At 45.7% G+C, this 21,952-nt stretch overlaps 1 protein-coding gene across 1 annotated transcript; it reads left to right on the forward strand.

The window, feature by feature from the left end:
* Positions 1–2,022: 2,022 nt before the first annotated feature.
* vcpip1 (valosin containing protein (p97)/p47 complex interacting protein 1) lies at positions 2,023–20,879 on the forward strand. Its single transcript, XM_085804316.1, has 5 exons — positions 2,023–2,561; positions 5,602–6,217; positions 9,239–11,126; positions 16,717–16,803; positions 18,264–20,879. Exons 1-5 carry the CDS (start codon positions 2,242–2,244, stop codon positions 19,037–19,039), a joined length of 3,687 nt encoding a protein of 1,228 aa, XP_085660442.1. The 5' UTR covers positions 2,023–2,241; the 3' UTR covers positions 19,040–20,879.
* The last annotated feature ends 1,073 nt before the right edge of the window (positions 20,880–21,952 follow it).

The raw sequence follows: 21,952 nt of genomic DNA on the forward strand, positions 1-21,952 counted from the left end.
TACATACGAGCATCATGGAGGTATTTGGATGTTTTTTTGTGTGTGTTTTTTTACGAAGAGCTCTGGTGTCCGTTTGCTACCGTGGCATTGAAATGCACTGCTACACCAAGACCCCCTGTAACTCAGAGAAGGGACGGTGGACTCCGAAAATTCTTCCAGCCCTTAGTCAACATGAGGGTGAGTAGATAATGAGCGAAATATCATTCTAGGGTGAACTATCCCTTTAAGGAGTAGGGCCTAGCCTACTCACTGTTTCATGGTTTTGTTCAAACCCTGTAACAACGTACCAATTCCCCTGTTTAAAAGTTCAACATCCTCAGCTTTGAGTAACTGACATAACTCAAGTCTTTAGAAGAACAAACTGTAAAGACAAGAAAGAGTTATCATCATCTTTTCTTACATAGGCCTATGTTTCATCGTGAGATTGTCACATCGTCATGTGTTGTGTGATGCTACATGCCTCGGCTCATTAAAGGGATAGTTTAACATTTTGGCAAATGCCCCTATTGCCAGTGAACACAATGGAGGTGAACAGTAGGCTACAGGTCCCTTGTCCCTCATCAAATACACAATCCAACAACTCCAAAACGCTCTGGTGGACAAGTTGTGACCTGCACATTCACCATGCTATGAGACAGAGGCAAATGCAACCGGAACTACATTCCAGACACGGCTGCTGGGCGGAGGGATTTCAAAAGCGCAAAGTAATTCTGAGTATTTGCTTCATGTGTCGTAATGTTACATAATTATTTCCTAGCGTGGTGAATGTGCAGGTCACAGTTTGTCCACCAGAGCGTTGTGGAGTTGTTGGATTGTGTATTTCATGAGTTTGATGAGGGACAGGGAACCTGTAACGTTCAGCTCCATTGTGTTCACTGAGCAGCTCACGTCTCTGCCCCGCCGATCTCAAAACAACATGCACCGATAATTAAAGGTGATGAACCTATACTGCTGTGACTATAGGGATTATGTAGCCTGGCAAGCCAGACTATATCATTAACATGTCTAGTCTGGCAACGACCAGTAGACCTCGGCTCAATCCAGGGGCGTGATGAAGGCTGTCTTTCAAACTGCCTCTGCACCAATAGGGTAGCGCTACGACCAATCAGAGCAAAGAGCAGGATGACGTTAGCCTGACAAGCCAATTAAAATGTATGTCGTCATGGCGTTAAGCCCGCCCAACGACTCTCTAAACAGATAGAGCGCTGTGATTGGTGAACACAAACGGTGTTTGAGACTCAAAAAGTTCCTATGGCTCGTTTCTAGACCCACCTACGGAGCAAATATATTTGCTGCCGCTAGGGTGCAGCTAGATTTCTAGGCTAGGGATTATGGTGAGAGGACGATCGTCTGACTAAATGGTGAACTGTCCCTTTAAGGATCTTTGGCTTCCTTTTAGCCAAAATCCTCAAACCCGTAACAAAAACCAGTCATTGTTACTGGGTTGAAAGTTTTTTTGTTCTTTTCTTCTTCAAAAATCAGTATGAACTATTAGTATTTTCAACTATTTTGTTGGAGTTGCCACTAAACTCCGGTTTCTGTTGTTGTTATTGTTGTGTGGATGAGAGTTTAGCTCAAACTCGACTTTATCTGTTCGAAACACACAACTCAACGACACCGTGAGAGTAAACGCGACAACATTTATATGTTTCCCCACACATTTTACGGTCAAATTCATTAAAAAAATATACATATATAATCCGTCCACTACTCTGCCGACACAGCCGTCTTGCTCTTTATTGACTTCCGGGCAAAACAAAACGTCGTCACACCGCGTTGCATTCTGGTCAACGTAGTCAAGTGAGCGACAAACGGTCGATTTCAATCATTTAACACAAGATATTGGATTAAGTAAGTAGATTTTCTTTCGGGAGGGGATTATTATTGAACAAAGAAAAATAAAAAAAGATGTAATTCGTGTTTTCGTGTGTAAAACATCCAGACGTGGTTACGCGGGCGGAACTACAACTCCCAGAATCTGGCGTCATTGCGTGTTACGTTTAGCAACGGTCAGTCGCTCAGGAGGAGGAGAAAAAAAAAAAAAAACAGCCGCTTCCGTGTTGTTCTTGTGTTATTTTGGTTAATAACTGTCGTTAGCGGGGTCTCGGCTCGTAGGCTACCGACGGTCCATGAGATTATCATGGTCCTGTGAAGCCGAACACACGAGTTTACAGCCGCCTTGATTGTTTTTCCCCCTCTTCCTCCTCCTGTCCTGACCCCTTCTTGATCAAATCGAGAGAGATGTCGCTGCTACAACAGAGCTCCAAGAAAAAAGACAAGCGTATTTTGTCTGGTACCTGCCCAGACCCGAAATGTCAGGCGCGGCTGTTCTTCCCGGCGCACGGCTCGGTCAGCATCGAGTGCACCGAGTGCGGCCAGCGACACGAGCAGAAGAACCTGCTGAGCGTCGAGGAGGTGACCGATCCAGATGTGGTGCTGCACAATCTGCTCAGAAACGCCCTGCTCGGCGTCACCGGGGCCCCGAAGAAAGGCACGGAGCTGGTGAAGGTGATGGGGCTGTCCAACTACCACTGCAAGCTGCTGTCTCCCGTCCTCACCAGGTAATGGTATATTAGCTATACGGCATCACGTCAATCATTCAGGGCAGGCAGGGCAGGGGTGGTGCAGATTGGGGGGGTGGGGGCACACAAAACAATGCAACTCATACAACTCCACAGAGGCTCGGCATATCATTCAAAAAGTAGCTACTGCACAGGGAATCATTTATTGTGCTTACCTTTCTTGGCCTGTGCATATTCTCATTTGTCCAGGTCATAGTATCTCAAAGGAGGTTAAATCGAAAGCAACTGGACTTAGTTATTTGTCTGGGAAGACGTTTCACCTCTCATCCAAGTGATGAAGCCTGAACTGGGTCCATGCCTATGTTCCCACAGCCCTATGTTCCCACAGTTCTAAGATTTTTCTCAAAATTAGGCCCTATGTTCCCACTGGACTCTCTCTACCTATCTGGACTCTATCTATTTGGCCTGTCTAGCCTCTACCGGGTCTTTTTGGGACCAAAGGGCTGTGGGAACATAGGGCCTAATTTTCAGTGACAACAAAAGTTAGATATGTGGGAACATAAAGCTGTGGGAACATAGGAATGGGCCTGTGCATATTCTCATTTGTCCAGGTCATAGTATTTCAAAGGAGGTTAAATCGAAAGCAACTGGACTTGGTTATTTGTCTGGGAAGACGTTTCACCTCTCATCCAAGTGATGAAGCCTGAGCTGATGAAGCCTCTTGGATGAGAGGTGAAACGTCTTCCCAGACAAATAACTAGGCCTAAGTCCTGTTCCCACAGCTTTATGTTCCCACATATCTAACTTTTGTTGTCACTGAAAATTAGGCCCTATGATCCCACAGCCCTTTGGTCCCACCATTGGTTGGGTTTAGGCAATGAAGAAAAGAGTTGGTTAAGTTTAGTAAAAAGACCCGGTAGAGGCTAGACAGGCCAGATAGGTAGAGTCCAGATAGGTAGAGAGAGTCCAGTGGGAACATAGGGCCTAATTTTGAGAAAAATCTTAGAACTGTGGGAACATAGGGCTGTGGGAACACAAGGCTGTGGGAACATAGGCATGGACCCTCTTGGCCTGTGCATGTTCTCATTTGTCCAGGTCATAGTATCTCAAAGGAGGTTAAATCGAAAGCAACTGGACTTGGTTATTTGTCTGGGAAGACGTTTCACCTCTCATCCAAGTGATGAAGCCTGAACTGATGAAGCCTCTTGGATGAGAGGTGAAACGTCTTCCCAGACAAATAACTAAGTCCAGTTGCTTTCGATTTAACCTCCTTTGAGAGGCTTACCTTTCTTGTTTTATTTGTCCTAAACCGCCAACAGCACGTATCACTGTTATATTAGTAAATTATAATTTAAAGGGTCTCGGACATTTATGTACTGTATATCTACTCACGTTCTTATCTTTCGCCTCGCACCGACCCTCCCAGATCCCCAATTCTTCTCACCATCTTCCTTTTCTCCCAGTGTATGGAACTTTATTCATGATTAAAGCTGAAGTAAGCGGAATATTTGTGTTAATATAAGTCTTAAATAGTTATATCTTCCGACAGCAATCACTTACATAGAGTGTTTGGTCCAAAACATGGGTCTTGGGTTTCCTTGTATCCTACAACCTTTATCCAATGAGGAGAGAGAACGGCATAAAGGGGCAAGGCAATTTGGCAAGGCAATTTTATTTGTATAGCCCGTTTTTTTACAAACAGTTTGTCTCATAGGGCTTTACATGGCATCATAACAACATCCTCTGTCCTTAGACCCTCACATCGACTGAGGAAAAACTCCATGGAAAACCCTTTTAACAGGGAAAACCAGGAGAAAGTTCAGGGTGAGCAGCAGAGGAGGGATCCTTCACCCAGGACGGACAGACGTGCAATAGATGTTGTTACAGACAAGAAAACAGTTTACAGTTTATGACACAGAATGTGCGAAATATGGAAGTCTTAGCAAGAGTTGATGAAGGCAAGGCATCTTTATTTATATAGCACATTTCATACCAAGGCAACTCAATGTGCTTTACATAAAGACAAAACATTAAAAAAAGAAGCATAAGACAGAATAAAAACAAACAAAACACTAAAAACAGAGTTAAAAGCAATAGCAAATAAAAGTAAAATAAAAGAAAATAGATAAAGTTTTAAGTTCTTAGGTATAAGCACGTGAAAAGAAAAATGTTTTTAACCTGGATTTAAAAGTGCTGACAGTCGGGGCTGATCTCAGTTCTGCTGGTAGTTTGTTCCACTTGTGAGCAGCATCACAGCTAAATGCTGCTTCACCATGTCTGGTCTGAACTCTGAGCTCCACTATCTGACCTGAGTCAGTAGATCTCAGAGCTCTACTGGGTTTATACTCTACTAACATGCCATTCATGTATTCTGGACCTAAACCATTCAGTGATTTGTAAACCAGTAGCAGAACTTTAAAATCTATTCTGTAGCTGACTGGGAGCCAATGTAAGGTCTGAAGAACTGGGGTGATGGGATCTGAAGGTTTTTTTACTTGAAGCAAGTCAAGAGTTGATATTCCTGTGTTTATGACACAAACGGGAGCTTTTCCCACTGCTCCTGAACACACCGCGCACGGCAACTGGGTCTCGTGCGAGACTCCGGGAGACTTTGAATTAGATCTAGTTTTACAAACATGTCGGCTTGCTTGAAGTAAATAAACTTCTCGGTGCATGTTTGAGTCTCCATCTGATGCTGTCTGTGGAAAAACATTGCGGCTTTGAGGGATGGAAACAGCCTAAACAGCGGAACTTACATCCACTCCCATTCATTGCTGCCGTGGCGATGCGGGGAAAGACGCAACTACCGCAAAACAGGAGCGATTAAACTGAAAATCTTCAGATTCCTTCTTTTAGACCTAAAATGATATGAAAATACACCCCCGAGTTGAATTCGCCTGGAATTGTCCTTTAAGTTGATAAAAGGCTGATTTGGTGACTGATTTGATATTGCTGTTGATCTGAGTCTATCAGCACGCCAAGGTTTCGGACTTTCGGGCTTTCAAACTATTTTGTTGGAGTTGCCACTAAACTCCTTTTCCTGTTGTTGTTGTTGTTGTTGTTGTTGTTGTACCACCAGGTACGGCATGGACAAACAGACGGGCAAAGCCAAGCTGCTGCGGGAGATGAACCAGGGCGAGATGTTTGACTGCTCGCTGCTCGGAGACAGAGCCTTCCTCATCGAGCCGGACCACGTGTCCACCATGGGCTACGGCAAGGACCGGTCGGGCAGCCTCATCTACCTGCACGACACCTTGGAGGAGGTGAAGAAGGCCAACGGGAACAGGGAGTGCCTCATCCCGGTGCACGTGGACGGGGACGGGCACTGCCTGGTCCACGCCGTGTCCAGAGCGCTGGTGGGCCGCGAGCTGTTCTGGCACGCGCTGCGGGAGAACCTCAAACAGAACTTCAAGCAGAACCTGGACCGCTACAAGGCGCTGTTCCAGGATTTCATCGACGCGGCCGAGTGGGAGGACATCATCAACGAGTGCGACCCCCTCTTCGTGCCGCCCGAGGGCGTGCCGCTCGGGCTGCGCAACATCCACATCTTCGGCCTGGCCAACGTCCTGCACCGGCCCATCGTGCTGCTGGACTCGCTGAGCGGCATGAGGAGCTCCGGCGACTACTCCGCCACCTTCCTGCCCGGCCTGGTGGCCGAGGAGCAGTGCCGCGGGAAAGACGGGAAGCTCAACAAGGTCAGTGATTGGTTATACAATTCACGCCTCACGTTAAAGGGATAGTAGCATTTTTTTTAAAGTGGGGTTGTATGATCTACAAATAGCCCCTAAGTACTTTAATTGCAGTAGAAGACTCTCTGCACTCCTCCCGTTAGCAACGCCAGCCCATAATAGCCCTGCCCAGAGATTTACAACATACAGTGTTGTGAATGGACCCAAAGAAACGGCCTATTTTCACGGCCTAAAAGAGGTTTTACCTGAAAATAAATACACAGTTCCATTTTTCGCTATAATATAATTTTTTCCAGCCCCTCAAAGTGCAGGAAATAAAAAGTTTTTATTTGGACCTAACCAACTGCTGATCGGCGGGCGCTAACCATAGACTGTAAAAAGAATGGACGTAGCGTCCGTGACGTCACCCATTCGTTTTGGGGAGTCGTTTTTGTGACTCAAATATGGCGGCCTGAACAGCGCCATGTTGGATTGGCCGGCCGAGATCCCGCCCACTGGCCTCGAAGCAGCTGTCCACGGAGCTGCTCGGACCTGTCACTCAACGTTTCCGCGCCCTAATTGGCCAGAATTTTAGACCTAATAACAGTAAAACGGTAGAGTTAAAAAAAAATTCACCCCCCTCAGAGTGTGTGCGGGGGTAGAAACTATCGATTGAGACAAAAAAACGTTCTGACACCAGGCTTTTAACATGTTTACTGAGGATGTAAAGTCGGCGATTTTAACATGGGGGTCTATGGGGAATGCTCCCTTCTGACACCAGCCCCCAGAGGAATTCGAGGGGATTGCAGTTTTTTGAACGCGGAAGTGAGCTTCACTTCTCAGACCGACAACTGCCCCCTTGGCGCTAACCCTGGGCGGAGGGATACGTGAGTTGGTTAGGTCCAAATAAAAACTGTGTTTTTCCTGCACTTCACATTTTTCAGATAAAACCTCTTTTAGGCCGCGAAAATAGGCCGTTTCTTTGGGTCCATTCACAACAATGTATGTTGTAAATCTCTGGGCAGGGCTATTATGGGCTGGCGTTGCTAACAGAGAGTCTTCTACTGCAATTAAAGTACTTAGGGGCTATTTGGAGATCATGCAACCCCACTTTAAAAAAAAATGCTACTATCTCTTTAAAGGGACAACGAGGAGTTTCTATTTGGTTATAAAAAAAGTCTCAGGTTAATGTGGATGAATCTACGTTACCACTTGTTAATGGGCCCATTTTCGATAAATATATCGTTCTGTCTCTATAAGGGGTGTCACGATTTCAATTTTTTATCGAAATCGATCGAAATTACGTCATGGTCTCGAGCATCGAAGTCAAAGAGAGGATCGACGATCACAATTTATACCGTTTTATCACCCAGCCCTGGTGGGCTACTGTCCCCCTCCTACCTGGGAAACAGGAGGGAGACACAGCTCCAACTACACAACACCGACAAGCACTGAGAGCCGCATGTTGCAGTGACGTTATAAGATAATAAAAAATAAAAAAACCCGCAAATAATAACCCGACGAAAAGGTGCAACTTTCCACTTAAAGCAGATATCAGTGGCACGGCCGTTTCGGCTAATGCTGTGTTCAAGGCAGGCTTTTGAAACCGTAAGTTACAGCTTCAAGTCACAACTACGACTTGGTAGCGTTCCAGGTAACCCGTAGCTCGTGTTTTTACCGTCCTGTTGTCTGTGAAAGTTCCCTATAACGGCCACTCGTAACTTCCGACCCGTGAACTCGTACCAGATCGAACTGGTATGACTTCACAGGAAGGAAAAACACAAAGTACGAGTTTCCTTGAACGCACCATGAGTTAGCAGCCCCCGCCCTTGTCAGGCATCAATTGGTCCTCGTGCTACGTCACCACATTCACGCGCATCCCTTGGCTGCACACACAGCCCTTCATGCCGTTCTCTCCCCTCATTGGATAACACTTGTATCCCACAAGGAAAATTTTCTCCTCGGGTTACAGCAGAGCAGAGTGACGGAGAGACTCGTGTTTAGGCTGAAATACTTCATGTAAGTGATTGCTGACGGAAAATAGGACTATTTAGGACTTATATTAACAAAAACATTCCACTGATATCTGCTTTAACTTGTTGTCGATATAGGCTATTATTAGCGGGGGCTTTCGGGGGATCTGTGACGGTGGAGGAGGTGGAGGATCCAGACTGATTCACTGTGGGCCACCACCAGTCTGATCAGGTCCATCGCAGCGCTGCAGCACTGCCCCACTGTCTGTCACATTACTCATGTGTATCAGCGCAATCTCGTTTACATTACATTAAGCCGACATCAGGAGAATAATGACGCAACGGTAAATTAATGAAAATAAAATTATGATAATGTACAGATATAAATATATTTGTTTCGAAACCTTGGGCACAATTTTGGGCCCTGGATCATGATTTTTGGGGGCATTCTGGGTAAAATTGGGGGATTGTTACCTTTATATTGTAAATAAATTATTTAAATTTGACCATTAGTGCCTAATGTGATACATTATGGAAATTGCATCACTTATACGTAGCCTTTTGAAATAAGATTTACTGTACAAAATTTGATGAATAAAACCAATGATCGTAGACTAGACTAGTCTGAAAATGGCATAGACCTGTGCTGTAAGAAAAAGAAAAAAAATCAAGAATCGAATCGAGGATTTGGAGAATCGTGACACTCTTAGTCTCTATGGTTATTTTGTTATTATTAGTGGTGGCGCAGATGCTGGTCTAGCTAGAGCGTTTCTTTACTTTCGGTTTCGTGGCGAGTCATGAGAATAACGCCGCCGAATCTCCGTTTATTGTGGGAACTACGACGGTATGTGATCGTCTTCCAACCTCTGACTTTAATTCCTGATGAATGAAAACATGAGTCTGTCTTGCGCCGGTCAAAGAAATGCACGGTGCGGAGGCTCATAAATGTAGTGTGAAAACGCTTCGCTTTTTCCAAAACTCCTTGTTGTCCCTTTAATGTTTTTTGTGCATTGTCCCTGTTTTAAATAAATAAATAAATTCATTCATTCATTCATTCATTCATTCATTCAACAAGCCGATCTGCATCGCCTGGAGCAGCTCGGGCCGGAACCACTACATCCCCCTGGTCGGCATCAAGAACACGGTGCTGCCCAAGCTGCCGGCGCGGCTGCTGCCCAAGGCCTGGGGCGTCCCGCAGGAGCTCATCCGGACGTACGTCAAGCTGGAGTCGGACGGGAGCTGCGTGATCGGCGGCGACCGCAGCCTGCAGGACAAGTACCTGATGCGGCTGGTGAACGCCATGGAGGAGGTGTTCATGGAGAAGCACAACATCCACCCGTCGCTGGTGGCCGACGTGCACCAGTACGTGTACCGGCGGACCGGCGTGATCGGCATCCAGCCGGAGGAGGTGACCGAGGCCGCCAAGAAGTCCATCGTGGAGAACCGGCTGCACCGCTGCCTGATCTGCGGCGCGCTCTCCGAGCTGCACGTGCCGCCGGAGTGGCTGGTTCCCGGCGGGAAGCTCTACAACCTCGCCAAGTCCACGCACGGCCAGCTGCGGCCGGACAAGAACTACAGCTTCCCGCTCAACAACGTCGTCTGCTCCTACGACACGCAGCGCGACGTCCTCGTCCCCGACTACAAGCTGAGCTCGCTCAACACCTGCAGCTGGTGCCACGGCACGTCGGTGCGCCACGTCCGCGGCGACGGCTCGGTGGTCTACCTGGACGGGGACAGGACCAACACGCGCTCCCAGGGCGGGAAGTGCGGATGCGGCTTCAAGCATTACTGGGAGGGGAAGGAGTACGACAACCTGCCCGAGGCGTTCCCCATCACGCTGGAGTGGGGCGGCCGCGTGGTGCGAGAGACGGTGTACTGGTTCCAGTACGAGGCGGACGCGGCGCTGAACAGCAACGTGTACGACGTGGCCATGAAGCTGGTCACCAAGCACTTCCCCGGCGAGTTCGGCAGCGAGATCCTGGTGCAGAAGGTGGTCAACACGATCCTGCATCACACCGCCAAGAAGAACCCGGACGAGTACAACCCGGTGTCCATCGACGGCGCCCACGCGCAGCGCCTCACCGACAACGCCGCGGCGGACCCGGTGTTGTCGGTGCAGCAGCAGCAGCAGACGACGACGCCGTCCGACACGCAGCCGCCGACCAAGATCATCCTGACGGGCCAGAAGGCGAAGACGCTGCACAAGGAGGAGCTGACGATGAGCCGGGCCGAGCGCAGCATCCAGCAGAGCATCAGCGAGCAGGCCTTCGTCAGCCAGAAGCGGCGGACCGACAAGCTGAAGCAGCAGGAGCAGAAGGGACACCACGGCCGAGCGGCTTCCCCCGGCGGCGGCGGCGGCAGCAGCGGCTCGCCAGAAACCTCGTCCTCCTCCTCGGCTCCGGCCACGCCCACCAAGTCCTCCTCCTCCTCCTCCTCCTCGCCCTCGCTGTCGTCGTCGTCGTCCCAGTCCCACAGCAAGGAGAAGAAGATCCGCGTGACGACCAGCGACGGCAGACAGGCGATGCTGACGCTGCAGCCGCGCACCACCTTCTCCGAGCTGCGGCGGAGCATCGCCAACCAGTTCGCCGTGCCGCCGCCGCAGCAGTGCATCCGCTACGGCTTCCCGCCCAGAGAGCTGCCGCCGCCCAAGGACGGCGAGGAGAACGAGCCCGTGGCGCTGCAGCACGGCGACAGGGTGACGGTGGAGATACTGAGGGGCGCCGGCGAGGACAAGAGCCCCGCCAACGCCACCGCCACCGCCACTGGCTCCGCCGCCGCCGGCACCGCCACCGCCACCGTGGCCGCCACCATCCCCCGCGCCTCCAGCTCGCACTCGGCCCTGCACTCGGTGAAGAGCGACGACGCCGCCGTGACGTCCGGCCGGATGAGCAGCAGCAGCCGGGAACTCCAGGACAGCATCGACCTCGAGATGTCCTCCCTCTGTCTCCTAGCAACCTTGATGGGTAAGAAAAAGTTACACGGAAGTAGTGTGAAGTAGGGGTGGGAGAAAAAATCGATTCATTTAAATATCGCAATATCTTTTTAGACGTTTTTTAAATCGATTTTTTTTTTTCAAAAATCGATTTTTTATTTTTTTTTGAATTTTTTAAAATATTGTGCAATGTGCATTTGTTAGACTTTTTTACATACAGAGAGTACAGGTTTTGAAAAGGATTATAAGGGTATAAAGTTCACTTTATAATGGGGTATGTTAATTTATAGGCTCCTACAGTATTTGTGTGCAGATAAATGTTAAAAATGCTAAAGACTAAAAATCGAGAGAATCTGCAATATCGTAGAATTGCAATTTAAATCGAATCGCCATCCAAAAAAATCGTTGAAGAATCGAATCGGGAGAAAAGCATATCGTCCCAGTCCTAGTGTGAAGGCAAATCAGAGTTGAACACTTGGTAAAACCATCCCAAAAAAAAAAAAAGAGCATCAGAAACGTTATTATTGTTGCTTCAGGAATTAGATTTAAAGATTCAAAATTCAAGAACTTTATTTGGTCATTTTGTGCAGGAGTCAGACTGAGTTACAAGAGTTTAAAAAGTTTAAAAATAATTTAAAAGGCAAAAAAGATATAGAAAATATCAATGAATAACTGACATTGATCCGGCCGGATGATGAGCAGCAGCAGCATCGACCTTGAGATGTCCTCCCTCTGTCTCCTAGCAACCTTGATGGGTAAGAAAGAGTTACACGGAAGTAGTGTGAAGGCAAATCAAGAGTTGATCACTTGGTAAAACCATCCCCCCCCCAAAAAAAAACCCACCACATACAAATTTGTGAAATTCGCATCAGAAACTTTATTATAGTGACTTCAGGACTTTGATTTCAAGATTCAAAATTCAAGAACTTTATTTGGTCATTTGTGCAGGAGTCAGACTGAGTCAAAAGAGTTTAAAAAGTTTAAAAATAATTGAAAAGGAATAAGTCGACGCAAAAACGATAAAGAAAACATCAATAAATATCACAGATAAATGACATTGAAGAATAAAACACGGATTAAGCTGCCAAAATATATTATATACACAGAAATTTTAATATGTTGGTTTGTTCTCTCTCCAGTCTGAAAATATAAAGTTTAATGTTAAATTATCTGAAGCGATAACACAAGTTGGAGATATGTTTTGTTGATTTGAGTCGGCATCAAAGACGTTTAGATGGTGAATGTTTTACAGTTCACTATCGTCTATTTTATAGTTCCTATAAATAATAATCTGCTGATTAATCACTCATGATTAACAGATAGCTAATCAATCGTCGCAGGCCTCATGATAGAAGACTTCAAAAACCATTCATCCAGTAGATACTTTACAGTTAAACATTACTCTCTCTGCTTTTTCTCTTTTTAAACACAGATTAAAATATAAATTGAAGAAGTAGAAAATCCTGGAAAAGTGAATCTGTAATCTGATCTGCTCACTGAAATTTACATTAAATGATTAATTGCACATTAACTTGGAAATTAATATAAAGTAACGTAAAAATGTAAACCAAAATATATAATGTACACTGTGTATTATTATGTTGTGGCGGGACTTATTGAGTCAAGTAATGGCAAAAACTTTTTTGATTACTCATTACCAAAAACTAAAGAGGTTAGTACCGCCGTTCTTTTGTGCTGCGGTTACTCCCATCGCTGCACCTGACGTGGCGTCTGCAGGGCAGCGTTCGCTAGACGGAGCAGGTTGTTTCTGTACTGACAGGAAACTTCAAATTCTAATTTGAAGAACTTTATTTGTCCCAGATGGGTTATTTAAAAAAAAAACGAGAATACAAAAAAAAAAGATAAATATTTAAATAAATTAATAAATAGTCTCTTTAATGTATCTACTGACTCTCTAATGTCTCTACTGTACATCATGGTTTAGGCTCTGTTTACATGACAGCGTTCGTGAGTGAAAACAACCGAATATTTTATGGGATGTGCCTTTCGTTTAGACGGCGACAGCGTTTTTGTGGCTTAAAAATGCAAAAAAAAAAGAAAGAAAGAAACCAGCCTCTAGAGTGGAAATCTGAAAAAACGCTCCATAGTCGCGTTCCTGTCCAGAGGGTAAAAACACAAAAGTCTGTGTGTGTGTGCGCTGCTCACGACAGGCAGGTGAAGGCCGCAGGCGACACAGCTCACGGGTCGTAGGTGACGCCCCGCCATCACTGTGTCTGTCTGTTTCTGATCCGCTGCCCTGAATCCTGCCAGAAAAACTGTGTGTGTTCATGTGTTCGTGTGTGTGTGTGTGTGTTCATGTGTGTTAGTGTGTGTGTGTTTGCTGTAAATGTGCTGACTCAGGCGTCTCACCTGCCAGAGAGGTCAAAGGTCGCGGCTGCATTCAGATAAACAGATCAGCAGGCCCGCAGGCAGCGTGACCGAGAGCGTCTGTCGATATTCAGGAAGGATTCATGATCTGCTGCAGGCCTGACGCTGCATTTCCTGTTTAGCAAGAGCTCATATTCAATAATCCTCCTGTCCAAGGAAGAACAAAACAAAACAAAACCAACGCTCATCGGGGGACGGACGGGTCTCTAACGCTCATGAGACTTTGAACATGTACAATATTTGACAGATGGCGCCTGGTTTGACATCTTTCCCTCTCCTGTCGGATCAGTTCTGGCTCCAGAAATCAAAAAAGCGTCTGTGACAGAAGAAGCTGCTGCCAGAAAAAGGAAAAATGCACCGTCACTCATCATGTGTAATTTAAATAATGAGTCAGCGCATCATCAGTGCTGCTGCTCCCCTACGGATTAAGATATCTTAGCTTTATCGATGCGTTTTTTTTCTACTGTATGCATTCATCAATGAAATCAGTTGATCTCTGAGCTGAAACAACAATAAGTCAATTAACATTAAGATGCTGTGAGTAGAAGGAGCTCCAAACATTTGCTGAGTCAATGTACGTAGTAGAAGCGGAGTAGAAACGCAGAGACGACAGTCAGACCAGATGGGAATCGGCCCAAGTGCAACAGAGGAAATAAGAGAGCAGCTCGTCTGCTTCTAATGGCTTTAGGAAGTTGTTATGAAGCGATTTATAAACCTGGAGCTGCACATCTCCTCTTCTGAGCTGAAGGTGTCAGGATTAAAGATCTGAGTCTGACTTTAAAGATAAAACGCTCACACCGGAGACTCCTGAAGCTCCAAGAGTTCAAACTTGGGTGTTTTTTGTTTTTTACTCTTTATTCTTCTGGACTTTGACTCTTGTTTCCACACTCAATGATTTTTTCGGTTTTGTCTTAAGGTCAGACACTACAGGTGAATAGGGGGGAAAAAATTAACTAACAACAGCAGATATCACCATGAAACTTCCCAGGTTTATCACTTACATTAAGACAAATGTTTTTTTTATTACAAGTTTAGTCAAATTGTATGTTTCAATATGTAAATGAGGCAATATCTAATTAAATTTGCACTAATTTCCAGAACAGAAATCTGAACAATGGATAAAGCTACTTTGTTTTATTTTGTTGACATATTAGAGTCAGAAGTTTTTACAGAGGAGGATTTTGGATATCTCTTTTTATCACTCTGTAAATGAGAAAATACTGTCACCAGCCCTAAAAAAAAAAAAAATCTAATGTCTCCATGTTTTTAGTAATAAAATGTTGTATAAATGAGGCTGTGAATGATATATCAACAATCCCCTCTGTAAAAACCTTCAGAATATAGAAAGGGATCAAACTGGAAGGTTTGGTGCCTGTTAAGTGCTAACTTTTAGTGAATTTAGGAGAAATCTACAGACAACAGAAACAAAAATTTAGTGATATAAAAACCTAAATGTGGATTTTCTACCATTTCTTTCCACTAATCTGGAAGAAGACATGATAAGGAAGAAAAATAGCCCAAAATGCGAAAAACTATGTTTTTGCCTGTTCGTGTCTCGCCTTAATTTAAGTGAAGGAAATGTTTTTACAACCAGACTTTTGTCTCTGTCATCATCTGTGGAGCTGTAATAATCATCGTTATTCTGCATGGATGCACATTAACTCTTTTTTTCCACCGATAACAGATAACATTTTTAATTGTTTACATACAAACCAAAGGTGAAGAAAGGCTAAGGTGTAGTGAGTAAAGGTGAATTAAACGTTATAGCTCTGCCTCTGACAACAACAGTTATGACTCTTCAAAAATCAGCATTTGTTATTGTTTCAAATCAACAGCTTTAGTCATCGTCAAAAATGTAATTATCTAACTTATCTGTGTATTTTTGCCGATAATTATCTGTACCGATGGTTATCGTGCATTTCTATTATTATTATTGTAGTAGACTGGTCTGTCTGCATTAATGCGTCTAATTTGCACATCTGAAGAGGACAGAAGATGCTGTGTTGACACCTCGAGTGCTTTAACTTATCAGTATCTGCAGGGAAACAAACATAGATGGATCATTTTAACAGAAACAGTTTCCCAGTCGACCGATGAGGCTGTGTTTCCCTTCATGCACAGGTTGAATAAATAACAGACCATTCAGAAATGAAATAATGAAATAACAGATAATTTATACTAATGTTATTTAATGGCTTTATCTGTTTTATCGTTGCAGTAGAGACGTCTTGTTCTGCAGATGTGGTTTTGTAAACAACGCGTCGTTCTATTATTTCTCAAGACAGGAACCGAGACTCTCTCGCTCTCTCGCTCAGTTTGAGTGCTTGACTTTCAGATCGGTGGGGTTTTTTTAAGACTTTAACTGCGTCTAAGTGGCGGTGTGGTTATTTTAACTTCGTCTGCCTGGGTGATGATCGCTGAACAGAGCGAACGGCTGAGACAAAAACCCAGACTGGAGGGGAGGGAGGCGTCCTCCTCTCAGGCAGCTGTCAGTTCGATTCTGTTGTAATTTGCTCTGAGAGTCAGCTGTTCCTTGTTTTATTGTTGAGTGGCAGCGGCTTCGTACAGACTACGAATATCCTCAGAGGTCCGAGCCACAGTCAGTCCTGATGTTTTCCTCCTGTTTAATCTGGAGAATCTCTGACAAGCGACAAACATACGGGTTGAATTAGATTATTTGAATGCGAGGAAGGTTGTTTTTTGTTCTCTACATTTAAAACCTCTAATCTTAAGGGATAGTTCAACATTTTGGCAAATTGGCCCATTGCCATAATCCCTATAGTCATAGCAGTAGGTTCGTTACCTTTAATTGTCGGTGCAAGCTGTTTTTAGAACGGTGGAGCAGAGCCGTGAGCTGCTCAGAGCTACGCTACGGAGGCTCATGGGATTTCTTGGTTTCCCTCATCAAACTCATCAAATACACAATCCAACAACTCCACAACGCTCTGGTGGACAAGTTGTGAGCTGCACGTTCACCACGCTATGAGATAATAACACAACGTTCAACTCAACTCAACTCATATATAAACTCACAACTCTGCATTTTCAAAATAAAACACAATGTTTAAGGCAACAAAGTGGACGCACGACGAAACACAAAGGTCTACAACAAACATGAGGGTTGAAACTGTCCCAGCTCCATCAGGACTGATGAGATGATCTATTACTTCTCAGTCCAGATGTGTTGTTGAAGCCTCATTAACCTGTGTGACCTGTTCCTCTCTCTGCTGCAGGTGAGGACGTTTGGTCGTACGCAAAGAAGCTGCCGCACTTATTCCAGCAGGGCGGCGTCTTCTACAACATCGTCAAGAAAGACATGGGTAAGTGTTTTATGATGCAGCATGTTTTCATTACATCACAGTCAGCTGGGTCTGTGCATTTATGCTTTCTGTTGTTGCGTGTTGTGGAAAGTGGAGAGAGTTAGTTAGTTTGACATCAGAGCAGAAGGTCTGGAAAGTCTGGTCAGGATGTCTAGATTTCTGTAGGACGGGGTCGTTACGAGCAGCAGGCAGCGACGCTTTCCTCGCATTCAAATAATCTAATTGAAACTGAAACGGATGCCAAGTCTGGGCCACAACCATCAGAGATGTTTTATTTAATCAGGAGGTCACGTTGAGATCAACATGGCATCTACAAGTGAGATACATTAATAATAAAACAAAAAGAAATACTAAAACCAGCTATTCAGATTTACACTCAGGTGTGTTTTATATAAAAATAGAGGTCAGTCCATATACTATTTAGGTGTTTGTTTTGCCTTCCTGGCCCCTAACAATGTGAGACTTGACAAATAAATCAATAATTTTCAGGATCCTGAGGTTGAAATCCGAGGGAACGTTAAACGACGCAGATTCACGTTAGATGAACAGACAGAGAGGAAACTGAGACGAAGCAGAAGGAAGGAAAAGTTTTGCTCAGACGACGCCGCTGTAACAGACTTGAAGTTTTGACCGAAGCATGTCACAGACTATCAATGAACTATTTATATTTGTGGAAAAGGGACAGAATGACTTTCCTTTAGTGGCATAGTTCAACATTTTGGCAAATTGGCCCATTGCCATAATCCCTATAGTCATAGCAGTAGGTTCGTTACCTTTAATTGTCGGTGCAAGCTATTTTTAGAACGGCGGAGCAGAGCCGTGAGCTGCTAAGAGCTACGCTACGGAGGCTATTTCTTGGTTTCCCTCATCAAATACACAATCTAACAACTCCATAACGCTCTGGTGGACAAGTTGTGACCTGCACATTCACCACGCTATGAGATAATAACAGAACGTTACCAGACAGAGTTGTTTTAGAGGGAAATTCATGCAAAACCGCTGATGCATCACGTTGCCTTCAGGGACAGTTTTTCATCAACAGTCTCTGCATTTCCCTCTAAAACAACTCTGTCTGGTAACGTTGTGTTATTATCTCATAGCGTGGTGAATGTGCAGGTCACAACTTGTCCACCAGAGCGTTGTGGAGTTGTTGGATTGTGTATTTGATGAGTTTGATGAGAGAAACCAAGAAATTCCTTTAGCCTCCGCCCTCCGTAGCGTAGCTCTGAGCAGCTCACGGCTCTGCTCCGCCGTTCTAAAAATAGCTTGCACCGACAATTAAAGGTAACGAACCTACTGCTATGACTATAGTGATTATGGCAATGGGCCAATTTGACAAAATGTTTAATTCCCTTTAATGATGAACAGTGATCAGATGTGTAAATCAAGACTTTTTTATTTTGATAATTTAAAGTCGTTTGAATATAACTGAGTCTCTACGTTTCCGTCCTCGCTCTCAGGCCTGATGGACGGGAAACACTGCACGCTGCCTCACCTGACGGGGAAGACGTTTGTTTACAACGCAGCGGAGGAGCGTCTGGAGCTCTGCGTCGACACGGCCGGCCACTTCCCCGTGGGGCCGGAGGTGGAGGAGCTGGTGAAGGAGGCGCTGGTGACGCTGCGCTCCGAGGCGGCCACCAGGGGCAGCAGAGAGGGCAGCCCGTCGCACGGCGTGCTGCGGCTCGGCAGCGGCGGCGTCGTCCGCAAGAAGGAGCAGCTGCAGAGCGTCACGGCCTTCCAGGGCAAAGGTCACTCCCTGGGCAGCGCCGGCGGCTCCTCCTCGCCCCCGGAGCACCACCGGCCTATCACGCGCCAGCACAGCAGCGGCGTGGACCTGAGCGCCAGCGTGTCCAGAGGACCGCCGGACCTGTCGGACATCCCCGAGGACACGACCCGGGAGCTGGTGCGCATGGCGCCGGGCTTCGTCACCACGAAGGACGGGCGCGGCCTCGACCCGAGTCTGATGGAGCAGCAGCGGAGGAAGCTGCAGGAGATGGTGTCGTCCATCCAGGCGTCCATGGAGCGCCACCTGAGGGAGCAGCAGAACGCCGCCGCCGCCGCCGCCGCCGGCCAGGAGCGGACAGGCGGGAGTAAGACGGGCGCGGGCCAACCGGCGGCCGCGGAACCTCCAGCCGCAGCCGGCAAAGCAGACGGCGGGAAGGCGGAGGAGCCGGAGGAGATGGAGAGTCAGGACGCCGGGCAGAGCAACGCCACCGAGCCCATGGATCACTCCTGATCAGCCCTGACTCCGCCCCCCCTCGCCAACGCCCTCGCCGCCGCCGCCCAGCCGACCGGCGCCTGTGGGTCGTGACCGCCTCGGGTCGGATCCAACAGCTTTGGTCTTCATCGTGTTTCGTCGTCTTTTCTGCATGACTCTGGAGCGGGGCCGGCCGCCCTCGCCTCGCCTCGCCGCAGACTTGTTGGGGTGGGGGGGGGGGTGGGAAGGCGAGGGGGGCGGGACTTAACGGCGACAATGACGACGAAGCGATATATTGTGACGCGGCGTCTACGATACATCACGCCACTCACTGAAGCTGTTGCTGTGTGTGTTTCAACTCTATGCACTTTGGAAAACTCCCCCCCCCTTCATTAATAAATACGGCGTGAGATCGATTCCTGCGTTTGACAGAAATGATTTTTCCTTTTTAGGGTAAGTTTGTTTGTTTTTTTCGGTTTTGATGTATCTTAAACGACAGCCGCACAATATATCGCCGCGTCTCCTGTCGTTCACTCTCACTATTAAAACACAGCGGCGGCGGAGGAGGAGAAACTGTCCGGCCTCGTGCGTGAGAAGTAACGTATTCCTGTAGATAGATAGAAATAAATCCTCTCAGTCTTAATCTGCCGCCAGGGAAGAGGAGAGCTGCTGGTTCCCGACGTTCCTGTAAACATGCTTCCATCTTCGTCGTCGTCGACGTGCACGCTCGGGAGACACGTGCACCAGCCTCTTGACGCATCAACGCCTTCATCACCCCAATAAATCTGCTTGTCCCACCGTCTGTCTGCAGGAAAAACTCTGGGTCTTGTGTTTGCGCGACTGTCCGACGCCTTCACGTTTCACTTTTCTTTTTTTCTTTTTTTTGTCAAACAGTCACAGTTTATTTAATCCGGCTTCATGTCGACCTGCGCCACCTAGAGGCAAGAAAGAGCTGCTGCAAGTTTCGACACCTGTGCCACTTGAAGGTGAAGAGTTTTGGTTGGTTTTTGATGCAGACGTGTCCGTATGCTCAGTAACAGGGAGCATCGGCGCTTAAAGGCCAAAGAAGTTTCTGTTTTACAACCAGATGGCATTAACAAGTTTATTTTTACACTTTAGAATAAACTTTAAATTCAGATTAAAGGTCACGGCTGTTTTATAACCAAATTAAAATCACCTTCTCCATGAAATTCATAGGTTAACGATGCGTTTTTACGATTCATAATTATTATATTTTTGGGTCCAAGCCTTAAACAGACAGAGTTTGTGATACAGAGGAGATTAACGTCATTGGATCTAGTTCTGTTTCTAATTCTGAATATTTGAGCTGTACATTTTGGTTTTATTGAAATCCATAAAGTTTATTATTAGAGCAGATTGGACAGTGACTCTACAGATAATTAACACCTCGTCACCTGCATGTGGCACCGTTATATGAACTTAAACTCGGCATTTTCAAAACAAAACACAATTTTTAAGGCAACAAAGTGGAAGCGGCGACTGCCGCTCAAGAGAAAACGCAAAGAGAAAAGATAAAACTGTGTTAAACTCCTGTTTTTACTAATTAACCAACATCAAAGTGCTGATCAGTTCATCATCAGACTGGTTTTACAAAAGAAACATTTTGAGTTAAATGTAAACATCTAAAGGTCGAATGATGATGATGATGATGATGATGATGATGATGAAGAAGAAGAAGAAGAAGTCAGGTTTCTTTTTCCTTGCTCTAAATGTGCGGTCACATCGCCCCTCCCCCCTCCCCACTCTCAGCCAGGAAGTGATGTCATGGTTGAGACGATTTGAAACCTCCCACTTGAAAAAAAAAAAAAAAGTGTTAAAAAATTAAAATATGACCAAAGATAAAGGTTTGAGTTTGGAGTCTAGAACAAACAGTTTGTGTGTGGAGCAGATATTTGGTGAAGGAGTACCCCCCCCAAACCCAACCCCACCCCCAGCCCTTCAGGCCTCTGTCCTATGCAAAAGCTTAACTGAACTTCCAAAATAAAACGACAGCTTCAGTTTGGAGTTTGTGAGATTCACCACTGTTTGTACCGACACGGTTCAGTTTCAGCCTGGTGTTCCTAATAAACCGCCAACTGAGTGTGTATAAATATATATAAATGTAATATATATATATATATATATATACACACACATGTGGGAATTGTATTTTACTGTTGGTGGTGGTGACTCACCACTGGGGGGCGCTACAACCAAGGGGACGAGTGAGCGTGTGTGTGTGGGTTCAATATCCATGGGAAACGTCTCTTGACAGATTTTTTTTGTTTTTTTGTATTATTATTAATTTTTTTTCTGAAGCTCTGCAGCCAAACTGTGGGAGTCCTAACAGTGCCATAAAAAACAAATCGATACCTAAGAAGAAAATGAATGTGGAAATGCAAACAGGAAAAGCTTTAGGGTTATCAAGTAAATTAGAAAATATGGAAACATATAAAAGAGTTTTAAAATGATCTCATGGTTTTCAGTTACTCATTTATTTCATTAAGACAGGAAATCCGCCCCAAAGCCAGTTGATTGACAGCTCGGCTACAAAAGCATCTTTACTTATTCCTGCTTTTATTTGCACATTTATTTACCGGTACCTTTTTCTTTTAAAGGTTTCTCCTTCTTTGTCTTTTCTTTTTTTTTTTTGGCACTCCTATGTCTCCATACCAAACGTTCATCACTGAAATGAGACAAACAAACAAACAGCCGAGGACGTCTTTGTGACGTTCATGGTCTCCTCATGAAACATCAGGCCTGATTCATTTCCACAGCTAGCTCCTCTTCCTCCTCCTCCTCCTCCTCTTGCCCCATGAAGCTGAGTTATTTATAGATCCGTCAAAACAGAAACATCAGAGAAAAATCACACAGGAAAGGTTTTGATCTGTTTTGCTGCAGATCAAGGAGCTATTCATTCATTCATTCATTCATCTGGCGTTCAGGATGAGA

Source organism: Trachurus japonicus, chromosome 17 (assembly GCF_045865225.1).
Source record: "Trachurus japonicus isolate A0001 chromosome 17, Traja_1.0".
Taxonomy (NCBI): domain Eukaryota; kingdom Metazoa; phylum Chordata; class Actinopteri; order Carangiformes; family Carangidae; genus Trachurus; species Trachurus japonicus.